Source organism: Sander lucioperca, chromosome 2 (genome assembly GCF_008315115.2).
Source record: "Sander lucioperca isolate FBNREF2018 chromosome 2, SLUC_FBN_1.2, whole genome shotgun sequence".
Taxonomy (NCBI): Eukaryota; Metazoa; Chordata; class Actinopteri; order Perciformes; family Percidae; genus Sander; species Sander lucioperca.
In genome coordinates this window covers 4,132,494-4,147,485 of record NC_050174.1, presented here as the reverse complement: position 1 = coordinate 4,147,485, position 14,992 = coordinate 4,132,494, and the positions used below count along the sequence as shown (strand labels likewise).

Genomic DNA, 14,992 nt, shown 5'->3' with positions numbered 1-14,992 from the left:
ATGCTCTTCAGTAGCAACATAATAGCACAACATCTTGTATTACACAAAGCAATATTTAGCTTCAAAGAAACAGGAGTGTTAATTTCAGCATGTTCTGCCCATGCATTACCGTGCAGGACAGTACACTGCAACACAGCATCGAGATATGAACCCTGTCTGAATAATGGATGAAGTCGGCCACCCACAGGCTGCAGGGTGATATCATGGCTGCGTCACTTGTGCAGCTGAGGAAGGAGGGGTGGGTAGTGGTTTTTAGATGATGCAGCAGGCAGACGAAGTAGGGAACAAGTAAGAAACAGGGAGAACAGAGGGAAAATAATCATGTCATCCTCCTGGGAGCAGCTCTTTTTTCAGATCCTCCTTCTTGTCGTCTTCTGCAGACACATCAATACAAGTAAATGATTATTTGGGTTTAATTTTGACTTGAATTTCTGTGTGTGGTTGTGTTAAAACCTTGTTCGGCCACTCAATGGTCTGTAACCTTGTGAAAAGTAGAAGAAAATGTCATAGGATTTCCACACTATCATGTACTGATGTATCTACCATATTTTGGCTTGAAGTTGCAGATAGTCAATGTATATAATGTCAGGGTGGAAAATACTCTAAGACAGCATTTACATTATCACGGGACACTGAAACTCTACATTAAAACCAAAAGCAATTAATTATTTAAGGATTAAAAAATAAAATTATAATTATGCAAAATAAAAAGTCTAATATTATATAGCTGTGATCATCAGGGGTATTATAGAGATTATTATTTAGGCAAACTGATAATTCAATTTAAAGCATCATGTTTTATATTCTCTATACATTTACATTTGGTTGTGGCTTTGCAGTTTGCCTTGATGTTGGTGATCGCAAGAGTTGTTTTTATCTTTTTGTGGAGTATGGTTAAAAGGTTAATTTTCACAGACTAGCTGTGTATTTTTTTATTATAAAACCCAAGGTAATTGGAAAAGGATATATTTTTTTAGATATTTGTCCTTTTTCTACATTAGACACTGCCCTTGAGATATGAGGTATGTATTTATTTATTTTAGTTGTTGTTTGTTTTAGCTTGTCTATATTTTTCTTCATCATTATGACAACACTAACTTTGAGCTGTGTCTCTTTGAATGAAAAGAGTTAAAAATATATAATAATATCAAGTACACAGAATCACTAAACACCTAGTGCAACATAGCAATCACCTAGCTGTGGCCGTAGTAATCATGACGAGAACAAAGCTGGAAGTATAAGATTGCCAAATGCCGCATAAGGGGGTAGGTTGGGGTAGCGGATGGGTCAAACACAGGACTTTCACCTAGGAGACCAGTGTTTGTGCTGAAAATGGGGAGTTTCTTTCAACTTTACAGAACAAACAGAACTAGATTACATGCATAACCGGACGTGAAGTAACGTAACAAATGTATTGATTTTAACCAAAACCACAATCTTTTTGTCAACTTAACTAAGTAGTTTTGTTGCCTAAACCTAACCAAACTGTGACAGTCTCACAATGTTAATGAAATGTTTCAAACCGTGACCATTACATTTAGAACAAAAAAACGCTCCTGTGGGTCGTATTTCCCGCCACAGACGGTACCACCCTAGCTACCACTGCAAACACCATGGAAACCTTTAAGCAACACATTAGTAATTACATTAGTAACCACTGAAACCACAGAGAACACCATGGCAGACTCCTAGCAACACCCTAGCTGTCACTCCAATAACCACACAACAATCATATCACAACTCTAACGAAAAGACTGTAGCAAGATGCTAAACGTGTTTAAGTAAAGTTGTCTTTGACTTAGCACTTCCAGATATAGCCACAACGTAGTTATTATGATAAAATCCCTAGCAACTCCATTGTAACCACCATGAACACCCTAGCAACCATCTAGTGAAACCCTGACCACCACTTTAAACATCTAGCAACCACAATGCCTTTGCAACGATCAATAATATTCTAGCAACCATTTAGGAATACCATACCAGCAATTTAGCAACAACCAAGTAAAGAACTTTTTGTTCATTTGTTTGCATAAAATGTAGCCTGTTCTTACTATAAATACTGTCAGTTAGTGGTACATTTTAAGTTGGTGTGTGTTTAAATAATTATTTGTTTTCCTGTCAGAGACACCTGGTCCAACGCCCCCACCACTGGTTTCCATCAACAGTCCCCTGCCAACAGATATAAGGAGCGTTGTTCTTAAAGGTACATTTAAAAAAAAAAAAAACTTAGCTGTAAAACATGTATTGTGGCAGAGATGTGTTTTTTTGTTGTTGTTTTGGGTTATGAAATCCTTCCACAACTCTCCACGCAGGTGAAAGTCACACAGAGAGTGTTGAACTGTTGAACCCTGTCAATCTGACACTGGAGTGTACCTGGACAGGTAATCAGAACAAACTACCAAATATAACTGGATTTTGGAGAAAAGATGGGGATGAAGTTGAGAACAGCCGTCTCACAGTGCAGTTGGAGAACGATCAGTATAATCTCAAACGAGTGTAAGTACATGCAAATTATTTCATCCATTAATTGGCTGATAACTCAAATCCATGCACGTGTACGATTTACAACAACATTAAAGGCATACTATGCAACTTTTCCATCTTCAGTCCCCCTACAGGTTTCCTCATTGGAACTGCCGCTCGCAAGCTGAAGTTCCAATGAGACAACCTGTAGGGGGACTGAAGCGCTGCCCCGCCAATTCGGTCCCGTGCATACACAAATGTATTTTTTTAATGTACAGCAGCTTGAGAACTCAAGTTGTATGTGTCAAAACTGGCTTTTATCAGTCTGCACTGCCAATCCATATCTAATTACTAATATTTGGTAAGATTTGGTTTAAAATGATTTTATTTAAATACAAAAAAAGCTTGATTTAATTAATGTGAAAGTAAAGCACTTTGAATTGCTGCCACTGCTTTTTTGTGAAATTATAAATCATATTAACACATTTTATTGCAGAATAGTTATGTTTTGATGATATAATCACATATTATCTACAGATTATTTAAAATAACATTAAACCTAAATTTAACATAATATGTTTTTGTATCTATTTTTGCTTCACAGGTTCAGCATCATCAGTGAAGAAAACCTCGGAAATTACTCATGCATGTTTGAAAGTGAGGCAAAAATAGACTTTGTTTTGGCAGGTAAAGATCACATCACTTCATGAGTTGTATATATATTATGCTGCATTTTACATTTCCCAGCCAGCATATGTTATGTTATGAGCTTGTTAAGTCCCTGCTTTTTAATAATGAATATTAGTATTTACACAGAGTATTTGTTTAAAGGGTACTCTAAAATGTGCTTTTTTAAATTATGCTTTCTTTCCTTGTTGTCCACCAGCTCCACACATGCATGAGGTGCGAGATAAACCAATAGTCAGCTATGTGGGGGACTCTGTGGTGATTGTATGTAAAATGGAGGAAACCAAACCAAAGCCCAGCACCTGGAACTGGTACAAAGCAAATGGTACCGACAAGGTGGGTAAGATAATCAGAGCCTTCTTGTGTGTGGTTTTAAGTGAAATTTATGTCGCTGAGATTGTGAAAGCCAACACCTGATGAAAAATACAATACATTTACAGTGTAAACACATTTATGACCTCATTGGACTGATATTTGTTCCAGGAGCAGATCTTCACTGCTGCAGAGCCTCTTCGGTATGAAATCAAAAACGATGAGAGGAAGACCAAACTGGTGGTGTACAACCTGACGGAGGCTGACGGAGGCTTGTATTACTGCGGTGCGGTGTACGCCATCAACACCACGATGGGCCTCGTGGAGCTGAAGGTCAGATGTGGGAAGTACATTTACTCAAATACTGTGCCTAAGTACAATTATGAGTATTTGTAGTTTATGTTAATTTCTACTTCTACCCGAGTACTTTTTCTAAGAGAAATATTTGTTTTTTACTCCACTAAATTTATCTACTAACCTTTCAAGATTGTACCTTAAAAAAACACAAAATAAGTTTGTAAAAAAAACTAAATGTAGTCAAATATCTAACTATTTTTTCTCAACCATTTTGACTTGGGACCTATTTAACAAACGAAGTGTCTACTTTGGGTCACTTTTTATGTTTAGTTGTTTGTAGTTTCACCAAAAACACATTTATTCTCAGCTGGTTTCGCTCAACAGTTTGAAACCCAAAGACACAAAACTCTCCAATATTTCACAACAAAACAAAGATGTTTTTTCTTCTTTTCTACTGTGTTAATCATCGCACGACCGCTCCGATTTATCTTGTGAACTGGAGGGAGCTTGAACCCTGGGTTGGGAACCACCTAGACTTAAGTGTATTTAAAGTAGATAACACTAACTCCACCTCAAACACTTCATACAATAAAATGCTACTTATGCAGTGATGTATCGATATTAACAACCTAATAGGGACATTTTACTTTATATACTTTAAGTACATATACTGTAGTTGACAATACTCCTGGACGGTTTTGAATGAAGGACTTTTACTTGTAATGGAGTATTTTCTCATTCTTGTACTGTTACTGTTTCTTAAGTGAAAAATCTGAACACTTCTTCCACCACTGCTAAAGGTCATCAACTTTACGGAGCCTCTGAAGCCTTTCATAGCCATTACGGTCGAGGTCATCGTTCTGGTCGTCGCCATTATGTTCTACGAGAGATATCAGTCTAAGAAAAACTACACAGCAGGTATTCAGACAGCATACAGATCTTCTTATGTTTGTGTGTATTGCATGTTGTATTTTAACTTGAAATCATCTGCCTTATTCTCAGGAAAAGGGATGAATGACCAAACAAACACACTGTAAGTACTATGGTTATAGTGCTAATTTCTCTAAAGATACTTTTTGGAAGTTTATTGTTTATATTTGTAGGTTTTCATGATGTACATTTTTTATTCCCTCATCAGGACACAGGGAGAAAATAATGAACCAGAGGAAGGTTCTTCAATGAGACAGCGGAAAGTTTAAAGACTGCAAATTCAACAGATCCTATATTCTTTAAAATCTGTTGTTTGCTTGTTTTAGGATGTGAATTATAGATCTGTAAAGCAACTATTTGAGTATGTTCACTAAACAATGTGCAATAACCACCACTTAATAACCATTCCTTTAATTCATACACAAGTAGCCTTTTTTAGATTTAAATTTTAACTTTATTACACTGGAAGATGTTTATTTTTATTTTTAATTGACAGTGCTGTTGTAACAGCTAAAAGAGCAAAGCACTTTTAAAAAAATATTTTTTTTGTGTTTGTGCCCTATATGCACACACTTCCTGTGGAAAAACTGCCATGCATTGCATCGCTGTCTTTGACACTTCTTTCTCAAAAAGGAAGTGGGTTTACTTCTTTTGGGGGAACAGCTTAAACCACTTTACTTCTGTTAAGTATGCATTATGCTTTGTGAGCAGTACCTTGCACTCTTAAAATACACGTACAGTACATATTTATACTGTGTTTGCAATGATTTTTTGTCATTTTCTAGTTTGTCCTTGCAGTAATGTGTGCCTAACATGCTTGACATTACCATAATGTGTATATCAAGATGTATCATCCTATATGCAGATGCTTGTGTGTTTTTCATTTTAATGTATCAGAAGATGGTCAGAAAGGCAATATTTCCCCTAATCATGACTTTAACTGTGTTTAGTTGTCAGCCTGCACTTAACCTATAAGGTGTACCAGGGTATTTGTAAACATGCAAATTCAAACTACACAAGTCACTGCCTCGAATAACTATCAAGCTTTTGTGTTAGCGGATATGGAGACAGAGCTTACTTAAAGGGGAACGCCACTGGGTTTTCTGTTTACAGGTCTTATGTGAAAATAATTGTATAAAGACTGTTGAAGCTCCAGAGGGACAAAGAAAAGAAATATATTAAAAGTTGATATCTCTGGTTCTGCTGCATCGATTTTTGTCCTTTTTCTTAAGTCCATTGTTACAGGAGTGCAATGCTAAATAGCATTAGTCGTACTCTTAAAGAAAAGTTGGCGTATGAGTAAAAAGATGTAGAAAGAGTAGTAAGCACTGACAAACACACACAAGATTTTCAATTTGAAAAGCATGATTTTACTTTGCATAAATACAGTCTGCACAATAATACTCTGTGTGTGCAGTAATTTTTCAGTATATTGTTCAGTTTTTTTAAATCCTAAGCCAGTTTAACAGCAGCTTTTTTGAAAATTACATTTTATACAATCTGACAAACTTTCCCATGTCCGCCATGTTGAGCTCTTTTGATTTCTTGCACCTTTCAACGCCTTGGACAACACTGACTCAAGCTTTTTTCAAAAACAGAAACTTAACGAAGAACTTCTACGGCTGGTTCACAAGGAACTGAACCAGAAGCTTGACCACATCGTCGTTCAGACCCACCACCGCTCCGTCCTGCACGCTCTCGTACAGTCGCAGGCTCTCTGTGCCCCACAGAAGGTTTTTCCTGGGGTTGTTGGCGTCCGTCTCCACGGAGAGGGCCACTGTGTTGAGCTGGTAGCAGAAGAAGGAGAAGAACTGTCCGTCTGTGATCACAGCCTGGGACACGAAAGGCCTGGTGACGTCCTCGTGGTTCCAGAAACCTACAGAGGCGAGAAGAAAGTATGAACACTGATTCATCCATTCAGTTAAAGTCCCCTTTAAAGCGGCGCTATGCAGTTTTGGCAATTTCGCTTTTTGCTCGCAGGTTTCTCTATAGAGCTCCCCCTACAGTTTCGGAATAGATATTTGGCAACACTGTAAAAACTTGCTCGGTCAGTCTGCCGTCTCCTTTTTCTCTGTTCTTCCGACAATGCTTTCCTAGCTTTCTGCTTCTTTTTTGCCGGCTCAGTCGTGAGGATAGTGTGAAAAACTCCATCGCTACCTTGTTCTTGTTAGCCGGTTCCTGAATGGGTGTATGTGTGCAGTGTCATGAAGCAATTGGTTACATCGCGAGACCTGATATCACGCGAAACTTCCTGATGCTGAGGCCAGCGCCTTGCCGGCCAAAAATTGCAAGGGTGGTTTTTCCACTCAGAGGCGCTAGGGGGAAGCGAGACAACCACCATTCAACCCGAAAAAAGTTATATAACCATTCCAATGACTCCGAAGCTGTTCAGTTAAGGTAAATTAAGCTAAAAAAAACTGCATAGTTCCCCTTTAAAAGGAGTTAAAATATAAACAAATGTAGAAAGGCAGTGTTTCTGCCACTACAATACAGTCAGATAACTAAAAATATGTATATAAAAAGTTAAGAAACCAGGAGATTGATTAATATTTATAAGAATTGTTACTCCAGAAAAAGGACAAAAAAATATTACCTGGCATTATCTGTTCTTTCCTTACACTACTACCTGCTCATGATGATGACTTTAAAGTCAAACGAAAAGCTTCAAAGAGCAAATATGTCTCAAAGGTTTATTTGATGGCTATACTTTACTCCACCACTCTCCATATTGTAAACTTGGATTTTAAATACATGTAGGATCGAGTGTTTTTGCCCTCAGTACAAGGAAAAAAAAAGGAAAATAAATCTACAAACAACTAACACTAAAAATGATATACTGTATCAGAAGCTATGTGCATCTGATGTCTCTTTCCTATGTTGATAACTCACCCTGGTACATGGCCTGAGCTCCCGTCCAGGCGAAGAGGCTGGCGAGTCCATTGGCTCTGAGGAAGACCTCCACCTGATCAGACTGCTGCTGCCGAGCCATCCGGTCTCTGTGGTACCGGTCGGGCACCAGGTGGAACTGGGTGTGACCGTAGCATGCCGGGTCTGGTAACTTGGCACCTGTTGATGAGATCAAGAGGACATGTTTAATGTAAACCGAGCACAGCTGAGAGAAGGGATTTATGGAGAGATACATTTTTTTTTTGTCTTCTTTATTCTCCATCTCTGATTGATACTAAATCATGAATACTGTTTCATGTAACCGACTAGGATAAACCCACTTTGCCAGAAGAAGGTTGGAACTATTTAAGCACAACTAATCAGCAGGTTAAGTCAATTTTCAAGCAAAAATGCTAAAAATTGGATGGATTCACTTTCTCAAATGTAAGAATTTATTGCTTTTTCTTGTCTAACATTACAGTAAATTGAGTATGTTTAGGTAGGTTTTTTTTTAGAAAAGAGAATTCTGATACCCTCAACTTACACTCTGGGAAAATGTGATGCCCATTTTTAATGCTTTTCTGCTGTTTTATTGACAATTAACTGATTAATCAAGAAAACAATCGGCAGATTCATTGATAATGAAAATCATCGTTAGTTTCAGCTAGAAAGTGAATTTTGTTTTTCTGCTGCTGCATATTAAGGAATGTGTTATAGAGCTATGGAGACAGGAGAACACTTTACTAGTAACACAGTATACAAGAAAACAAAAAATTCCAAGGCTACAGTTTTATTTATTATTACACAATATTAGAGTGGAAATGCTAAGAGCAAAAACAAGAGAAACAACCATGTTATAGACTAGGAGTTGGAGACAATGACAGTGATGCAGTTTAGACTTTTTGTATTTGAATGACACTGAACAGATGCATGTTGGGGCCCCCCAGTGGCAGCAAGAGGTAACTGAATGAGAATTTAACTCCTATACCACAACATAACCAGCATACCACATGCTCAATTTATGTTCTTTGGGCTACTCCAAAAATCACGTAATCTGGATGAGGTAAGAGCAAGTGGCTGTGACTACCGTCTTATGTTACCTGTAAAGATGTTGTTGTCATACTGTCTTCTGAACAGGGGCATCAGGTTGGGAGCAAATGCGACCTCTGGAACTTCAGCTGCATAAGAGGCCTCCAGCGAGGTGAACTAAGAGAAATTAAAACATCGGAGAGTGATTAGAACAAAACCACATGAATGCTAGACATTAAATGGAACATGTTATTGATATTTTAGTATCTGATGGGTCACAGAAGTGTGTCAGGTTCAAATTTTGTACCATTTTATAACATCTTTCAATGTCTGTATGTTTTGTTTAAATGATTTGTGTCCTTCAATTGTGTGCAATGATTTGCTTTGAGATTATTTGGTAGTATGGTCATGTATGAAACCCTGACAGAGGTATTTAAATATATAAAACACCGTTCTTTTACATACATAAACTCCGCAGTCATAGAATGATGTCTACCTGTGGCAGTTGTTGAGTTATCCTGATCTGACTGTGTGGTTGGTCGTCGATCTGAAACCTGGTTGGCTCTTGCCGGCCTCTCCGGTGCCCCTTTGGGATGATTCTCTGCCCTCTCCTCCAGTAAAAGTTTACCTGGGGATCAATATCTGATAGAGAAACACAGAAAATATGACTCACAAAGTTTAAACAGTCATGTCTGTGGAAAAAAACACGTATAAATACACGGTAATACTGCTATTGGGATCTGAAAAAAGATACTGTGAAGGATTTAGGTGCACATGTTATCTTGAAATGTGTCCCAACCCTCAATACTTTTTTTGTAACAAAACCCTGCCCAAGGTTTACATTAACTGTCTGTTATGCAAAAGCCACAGTTCATGTTAAATGAAATAGGGCTGCAACTAATTATCATTTCCATTATAGTTTAATTCAATTCCAATTTACCTTTGTAAAAGAAAAAATAGCTTTCTTGTCTGACCAACAGTCCAAAACCCAAAAGATATTCAATTTACAATATTACAAATTACAAATCCTCACATTTGAGAAGCTTGACCAGCAAATGTTTGGCATTTTTGCTTTATAAATTACTTGTAATGCAAATGCCGGCATAACGATTAATCGATTAGCAAGTTGTCATGTTACTTTTTTTTGATAGACTAGCAGATGAAGTGCTTCAGCACTAAAGTTAAATTATGTGAGTTAATATGTTATCCAAACCAATAGCAATCATGTCATATTTGGTGTAGAGATGTTGAGTCAAATTTTTTTTAAAAAGAACATGCTCTATTTGATCAGTACAAATAAGGATAAAACCTTGTTTACTGGTCCATATATCAAACTAACCAGCCACATTCACAATATTACTCCAAATGTAGTTTTTAGGAGACACAAAGGCCTGGAAATTATGGTTTAAAAGTTCCAAAGTGGATTGCTAAACTGCTAAATTCTCCACAGTTTGACTGGTGCCAAATCAGTGATCCATACCCAGACTGGAGAGGGGGAGCAGTGGGTTGTATTTGGCCAGACTGTAGGTGAGTCCAGTCACTAAGTTTCTCAGAAAAGGTCCAACCATCTGCTCCTGCTCTCTGTACAGGAAAGGTTTGCGTTTCTTCATGTGCCAGTGCTCCTGTAAAATCATACGAGTAACCAACGAGCGGATGTCCGCGAACGCATCAATTTCAACCCCCGGTACTGTGGTTTGAGCTCCGGCTGGCAGCGAGCTCTCCTCCTTCTCTACCCCGGTCCTCTTCTCCGGGTCCAGGGCGAATCTCTCCGGCAGGCCCGGGATATATGCGGTCTTGGTAAAGTGTTGGTACCATCTGTCTGCGTTCCGTGCAAAAGTCTGAGGGTACACCACAAATTTCTTCCGCTGGATGCGAGTGATGAGGGAGAGCTTCTCGTCCACGGGAGAGGCACATATCTTCTTTACGTGGTCCTCAACCTGTCGCCCCCGGGCAGATTTGCTTTTAGCCGTGAGAGAGGGGACGATGGGTGGATACGTGGGCTCCTTGACCGCAGCCTCGGTGTGGGCAAGCTTTTGGTTTTTGAACGGAGGTAGGTTTTTGGAGAACAGCAAGGGCAGTCGTGTGCGGGCCGCCATGTTTCTTGTATGACCTCTTCTTCTGTTGACATTTAGCTAACGTTAGACTAGACAGCGCCCCCTAATTCACAAAAAGCCGTAATATAAATGGAATCATATTCGACAACAGTGTTTTAGTTGGCTAAAGATCAATATATTGAACTGAGAAACGCAAAATTAAGTATTCTAGTTTATGGCAACATTATATATGATCTACGTGCATATAATGTTACATCATAGTCAACGAAGAACGTTGACGCTCTTGAAGCGACCCCTGTGCCATAAACAAATGCCTCCTTTCGACGCACTCTAAAATGTCGTAAGTTTGAGATTAACACAACATTATGATGTAAATAATAAGACAAAAAGCTAAATGTACACTACCAGGTGTAAAAATTGGAGACGGTGAGCAATTAAGTCATGTCTAACAAATGATGGGGGAACTTTTTGGCCAGTAAATTATGTTATACTTGAGTTTTGCACCTGAGTTGCATTTTAATGCCAACATTGTTAATCAAATTACCCCTTTATAAATTGATATATGTTAAAACAACTTCATACTTCCCTAGCTGCGTGTCAATTCCCAGTAGCCTAGCTGTAAATGGAGACAAGTCGTATTCAAGGCGTGATTCAGGACAGGCTAAATAAACGTTACAAATTAGTACATGAAGGCAACACCAACGTACGCCAAAAAATTCTAGGATGGCGGAGGCATGGGCAAGAGGAGAGGAGTGGGGTTGGTTAGTGTAAGAATGTCAGGGTAAGCCATTCAGAAACAGAGTAAGGAAGAGTAGGGCGGGACATCCCTTCGCTATCCTAGAAAAAAAAATACTCGCGTACAGTGAAGTGCAGCGAGTTTTCTCTTTTGTGAACAAGACTTTGACTGTGTGCTAAAATATTTACTTCGGAAACACCATAATCGCTGGTATGTTTTTTCGTCAGATTTTAAGGACGCAGTTAATCGGGACCAGAACGGCTCACCTCAAGCGGTTGCACCGTGTTTGTCAAGCCGAGGTAGCTGCTCCAAAAATAAACCGTTTCATTCTCAAAAACATTTTCTTTTCGTTAACTGCAGCTGTGCATTTTTTTTGACAACCAGCCCTGGTGGCACCAACTGTTTGGTTTATTGTGTGCCCCTCATAAGTTGTTTTGTTTGTACTGTATGTATGCTATCAGCTCCGAGCTTTTAATTTTCTCTGTGATGCGTCTCTCTGACCCGTAGAGACCACTGTGCTCCAAAAGTGACGAGGTGAGGCTGGCAGAAGAGGCAAGCAAGAAGTATGGCTCCCCAGCTCCAACCATCTTCTCCAAAGTGATTGACAAAAGCATCCCTGCAGATATCATTTATGAAGATGAGAAGGTAAACAACCAACCTCTTCAAAACATGTTATATCATTTGGCCTACTCCATGCGGAGATTAATCAACATGTGATTGTTGAGGTAACGTTTTTTTGTGTTTATCAGTGTTTGGCATTCAGGGACATCAGCCCACAGGCTCCCGTTCACTTCCTGGTTATTCCAAGGGTCCCTATTCCCAGAATTAGTGAGGCCAAAGCTGATGATGCAGAGGTAAGTTCATCTATCCCTTTTCTCATACCTGCTGATCCTGTTCAGGGTTTGGGAGGTGAGAGATTGGGTGAACGCCATGACAACCACATTCACATACGTACACTGGTGGGCACCCAAACAGTACACCCATATGTGATTGTTGCACATCATTTAATTATCTGTTGCTGTTCTGAGAAGGTTTTCTAAAAGATTTAAGGAGGCCGGTTGCAGGGATTTGCTTCCATATCCGTCACAAGAGCGTTAGTGAGGTCAGACACTGATTTGGGAGATAAGGCCAAATAATGTCAAAGGTGTTGGATGGAGTCGATATCAGGGCTCTGTAGAGGCCAGTCAAGTTCTTACAGCAAACTAAGAAAAGCATCTCTTCATGAACTTGTCGCCCCAAAGTTAGAAGCACACCATAATCTAAAATATACTTGTATGTAACAGCATTTCATTTACCTTAATTGAAACTAGGGGGCCTTGCCCAAGCCATAAAGAATATAGCCCCAGACCAGAAGTTAACAAACATATGTGACCGGTGTGTAAACGTAATGCAACACCTTTTTTGTTCCCCAAATTTACATATTTTTGGACTGTGGGAGAGAACTGGAACAGCTGAAAATCCTTGAACAAACACCAGGAGGACATGCTCACTCCACACAGCAAGCTCCCAGCTAACCCCTATGACCAGTTGTTGGGCATATAAAATCTATTTGTTGTCACTGTTACCATATGCAGCCTTCAGGACATATTTACACAATGCAAAGGAACAGGGTAACATCTTGTTTTGCATTACATTATTAGTTTTTAACTAATTTGAAATAAACCAACTGCAGCTTATGTTTTCTGAGAAGAGTTGATTGTATTGGAGTGCACATACATGATAATATTATGTACATTTTAGAATACAAATCCTGCATATTGTACATGTGTCCTGGGTTGTGTTGTTTTACATTACATTACATGTCATTTAGCTGATGCTTTTCAGATCCAAAGCGACTTACAATATACAAAAACTTTATATGTCAGAGGTCGCACACCTCTGTTGATTGATGTATCACAGTGGGAATCGAACCCAGGTCTCCCACACCAAAGGCATGTGTCATATCCACTGCACCATCACCATGTTATTTACAGTCATCAACATGCATGACTGCAGTCCAAAATGTAAGTATAGGCTTACTTATTTATGTTGCTCATTTCATTAAAGGTAAATTCAATATGCTTTACATTTAAAATATACACAGCAAGAAGCAATAAAGGTTAAAACCAGTATTTCCAGGATATTGCCTGACCACTGGTTCGGTCAGGTCCAACGTGGGACCTTGCCAAAACATTTCCTCCATGTCCAGTCACACCCAAAATTGTAATCATTGGAAAGCCAATTACATTAAATAATAATAATGTGCACACGTGCAATGCAAATCATGTCTTAAGCGCTCTTTTTTTTCAACTTTCAGCTCTTAGGACATTTGTTGGTTGTTGCCAAAAATGTGGCAAAGCAAGAATCTCTAAATGAAGGATACAGAGTGGGTAAGTTACAGTAATGGACTTATAGACATAATATGTGAAAATACAGGCTGTTTATTAACTTGCATATTAAATTCCAGGTATGTTTTCTGCCCTCTGCAGTGATCAACGATGGAAAGCACGGTGCTCAGTCAGTTTATCACCTTCACATCCACGTCCTGGGAGGAAGACAGATGACATGGCCACCAGGCTAATGGTTTCATGAGTCTGTTAGTCTTTTCAGGCTTCTTTTATGCGTTTAATCCCAAGAGCATGGCATGATATCTGATGAGTGTAGTTCATATTCTCATCCAATGTACAAAAACTCACTTCACCATAACAAAAATGTGAATATGTTGATGTAAAAATTAAGACATTATGTTTGATTATGGCTGCAAATAAAGACAGTATGTCTTATATGGAAAGTTGAAAACTCAACTCAGTTCTTTAATCAGACATCGTCTAGCATCTGCAGTTAGTAACAAGTCGTGGACTTTTCGTGGACCATCAAATTCAATGTAAAACAACACATCTTTATAATATAAAGCAAGAGGTTGTAGCATCAAATCGAAAAGGGAAACCTAATCTCAAAATACCTTTTGACATTTACCAAATCAATAATTGATTAAAAAAAAATCCTTAAAATGAGACAAACAATAAATGTCAACTCAAATTATCAAACCTAAAATAACAGTTTCAACAATTATACACATAATAAACATGTTGAAGTATCGATGTATACCAAAAAACTTTAAAATAAGGTGGAATACACTTTTTATTTAATACTCGTTATTCAATATTTGTTCTTCAAGATACACTTTTTTGATTATGCTCTACTAAGTATCCAAGTATTTTGTAAAGTTAAGTTTAAACAATCTTTATGATAGTTTTATCATTATTTAAAATTATGTATTTTAATATAAAAAATGGCTGTAGTTCTCACTGAAAAACATGTTTACACTGAAAACAATGTTTTAAGGCACATGATTTAATATTAATATTTAATTGCTGGCACTGATTAATCCCCTCACTAATCATTCACGACCTCCACAGATAGCATGTGTCCAGATATTGGCAGAGAGGGTTGGAGTCTAGACAGATGTGGCGTGATTAAGTGACCTTGGTGTCCGTGAGCAAAGTAAATTTGAGAATGGGGGAAGATTTGAACTTTTCCTCTATATTTACTTATTAAACAATGTCACCTCCTTGAACGCAGCTATCAGACGGACAGACAGACGTGTAGCTCAGCA

General features: G+C 38.3%; 3 protein-coding genes across 3 annotated transcripts; 2 read left to right on the top strand and 1 right to left on the bottom strand.

Moving 5' to 3' along the window:
- Nucleotides 1-82: 82 nt before the first annotated feature.
- On the top strand, nt 83-5,898 carry emb (embigin). Its single transcript, XM_031306003.2, has 9 exons — nt 83-394; nt 2,126-2,206; nt 2,316-2,499; nt 3,071-3,153; nt 3,353-3,489; nt 3,637-3,798; nt 4,563-4,680; nt 4,765-4,795; nt 4,901-5,898. The coding sequence occupies exons 1-9, from the start codon at nt 322-324 to the stop codon at nt 4,959-4,961; spliced, it is 930 nt and encodes a 309-aa protein (XP_031161863.1). The 5' UTR covers nt 83-321; the 3' UTR covers nt 4,962-5,898.
- A 141-nt stretch (nt 5,899-6,039) lies between these two features.
- mrps30 (mitochondrial ribosomal protein S30) lies at nt 6,040-10,749 on the bottom strand. The gene is made up of 5 exons (XM_031306002.2): nt 10,088-10,749; nt 9,104-9,249; nt 8,679-8,784; nt 7,582-7,758; nt 6,040-6,568 (listed from the first exon to the last, which is right to left on the bottom strand). The coding sequence occupies exons 1-5, from the start codon at nt 10,701-10,703 to the stop codon at nt 6,309-6,311; spliced, it is 1,305 nt and encodes a 434-aa protein (XP_031161862.1). The 5' UTR covers nt 10,704-10,749; the 3' UTR covers nt 6,040-6,308.
- A 712-nt stretch (nt 10,750-11,461) lies between these two features.
- hint2 (histidine triad nucleotide binding protein 2) lies at nt 11,462-14,167 on the top strand. Its single transcript, XM_031305993.2, has 5 exons — nt 11,462-11,696; nt 11,905-12,042; nt 12,147-12,251; nt 13,694-13,766; nt 13,866-14,167. Exons 1-5 carry the CDS (start codon nt 11,610-11,612, stop codon nt 13,955-13,957), a joined length of 495 nt encoding a protein of 164 aa, XP_031161853.1. The 5' UTR covers nt 11,462-11,609; the 3' UTR covers nt 13,958-14,167.
- The last annotated feature ends 825 nt before the right edge of the window (nt 14,168-14,992 follow it).

Excerpts from the sequence above, each read along its gene's own strand:
- hint2 (XM_031305993.2), top strand. The coding sequence starts at position 11,610 with ATGTTTTTTCGTCAGATTTTAAGGACGCAGTTAATCGGGACCAGAACG. Across the intron at positions 11,697-11,904 it reads ACCGTGTTTGTCAAGCCGAG|AGACCACTGTGCTCCAAAAG; the intron begins GTAGCTGCTCCA and ends TCTGACCCGTAG. Across the intron at positions 13,767-13,865 it reads AAATGAAGGATACAGAGTGG|TGATCAACGATGGAAAGCAC; the intron begins GTAAGTTACAGT and ends TGCCCTCTGCAG.
- mrps30 (XM_031306002.2), bottom strand. The coding sequence starts at position 10,703 with ATGGCGGCCCGCACACGACTGCCCTTGCTGTTCTCCAAAAACCTACCT. Across the intron at positions 9,250-10,087 it reads GCTCCCCCTCTCCAGTCTGG|ATATTGATCCCCAGGTAAAC; the intron begins GTATGGATCACT and ends TTTCTCTATCAG. Across the intron at positions 6,569-7,581 it reads AGCTCAGGCCATGTACCAGG|GTTTCTGGAACCACGAGGAC; the intron begins GTGAGTTATCAA and ends TCGCCTCTGTAG.
- emb (XM_031306003.2), top strand. The coding sequence starts at position 322 with ATGTCATCCTCCTGGGAGCAGCTCTTTTTTCAGATCCTCCTTCTTGTC. Across the intron at positions 395-2,125 it reads CTGCAGACACATCAATACAA|AGACACCTGGTCCAACGCCC; the intron begins GTAAATGATTAT and ends TTTTCCTGTCAG. Across the intron at positions 3,490-3,636 it reads AAGCAAATGGTACCGACAAG|GAGCAGATCTTCACTGCTGC; the intron begins GTGGGTAAGATA and ends TATTTGTTCCAG.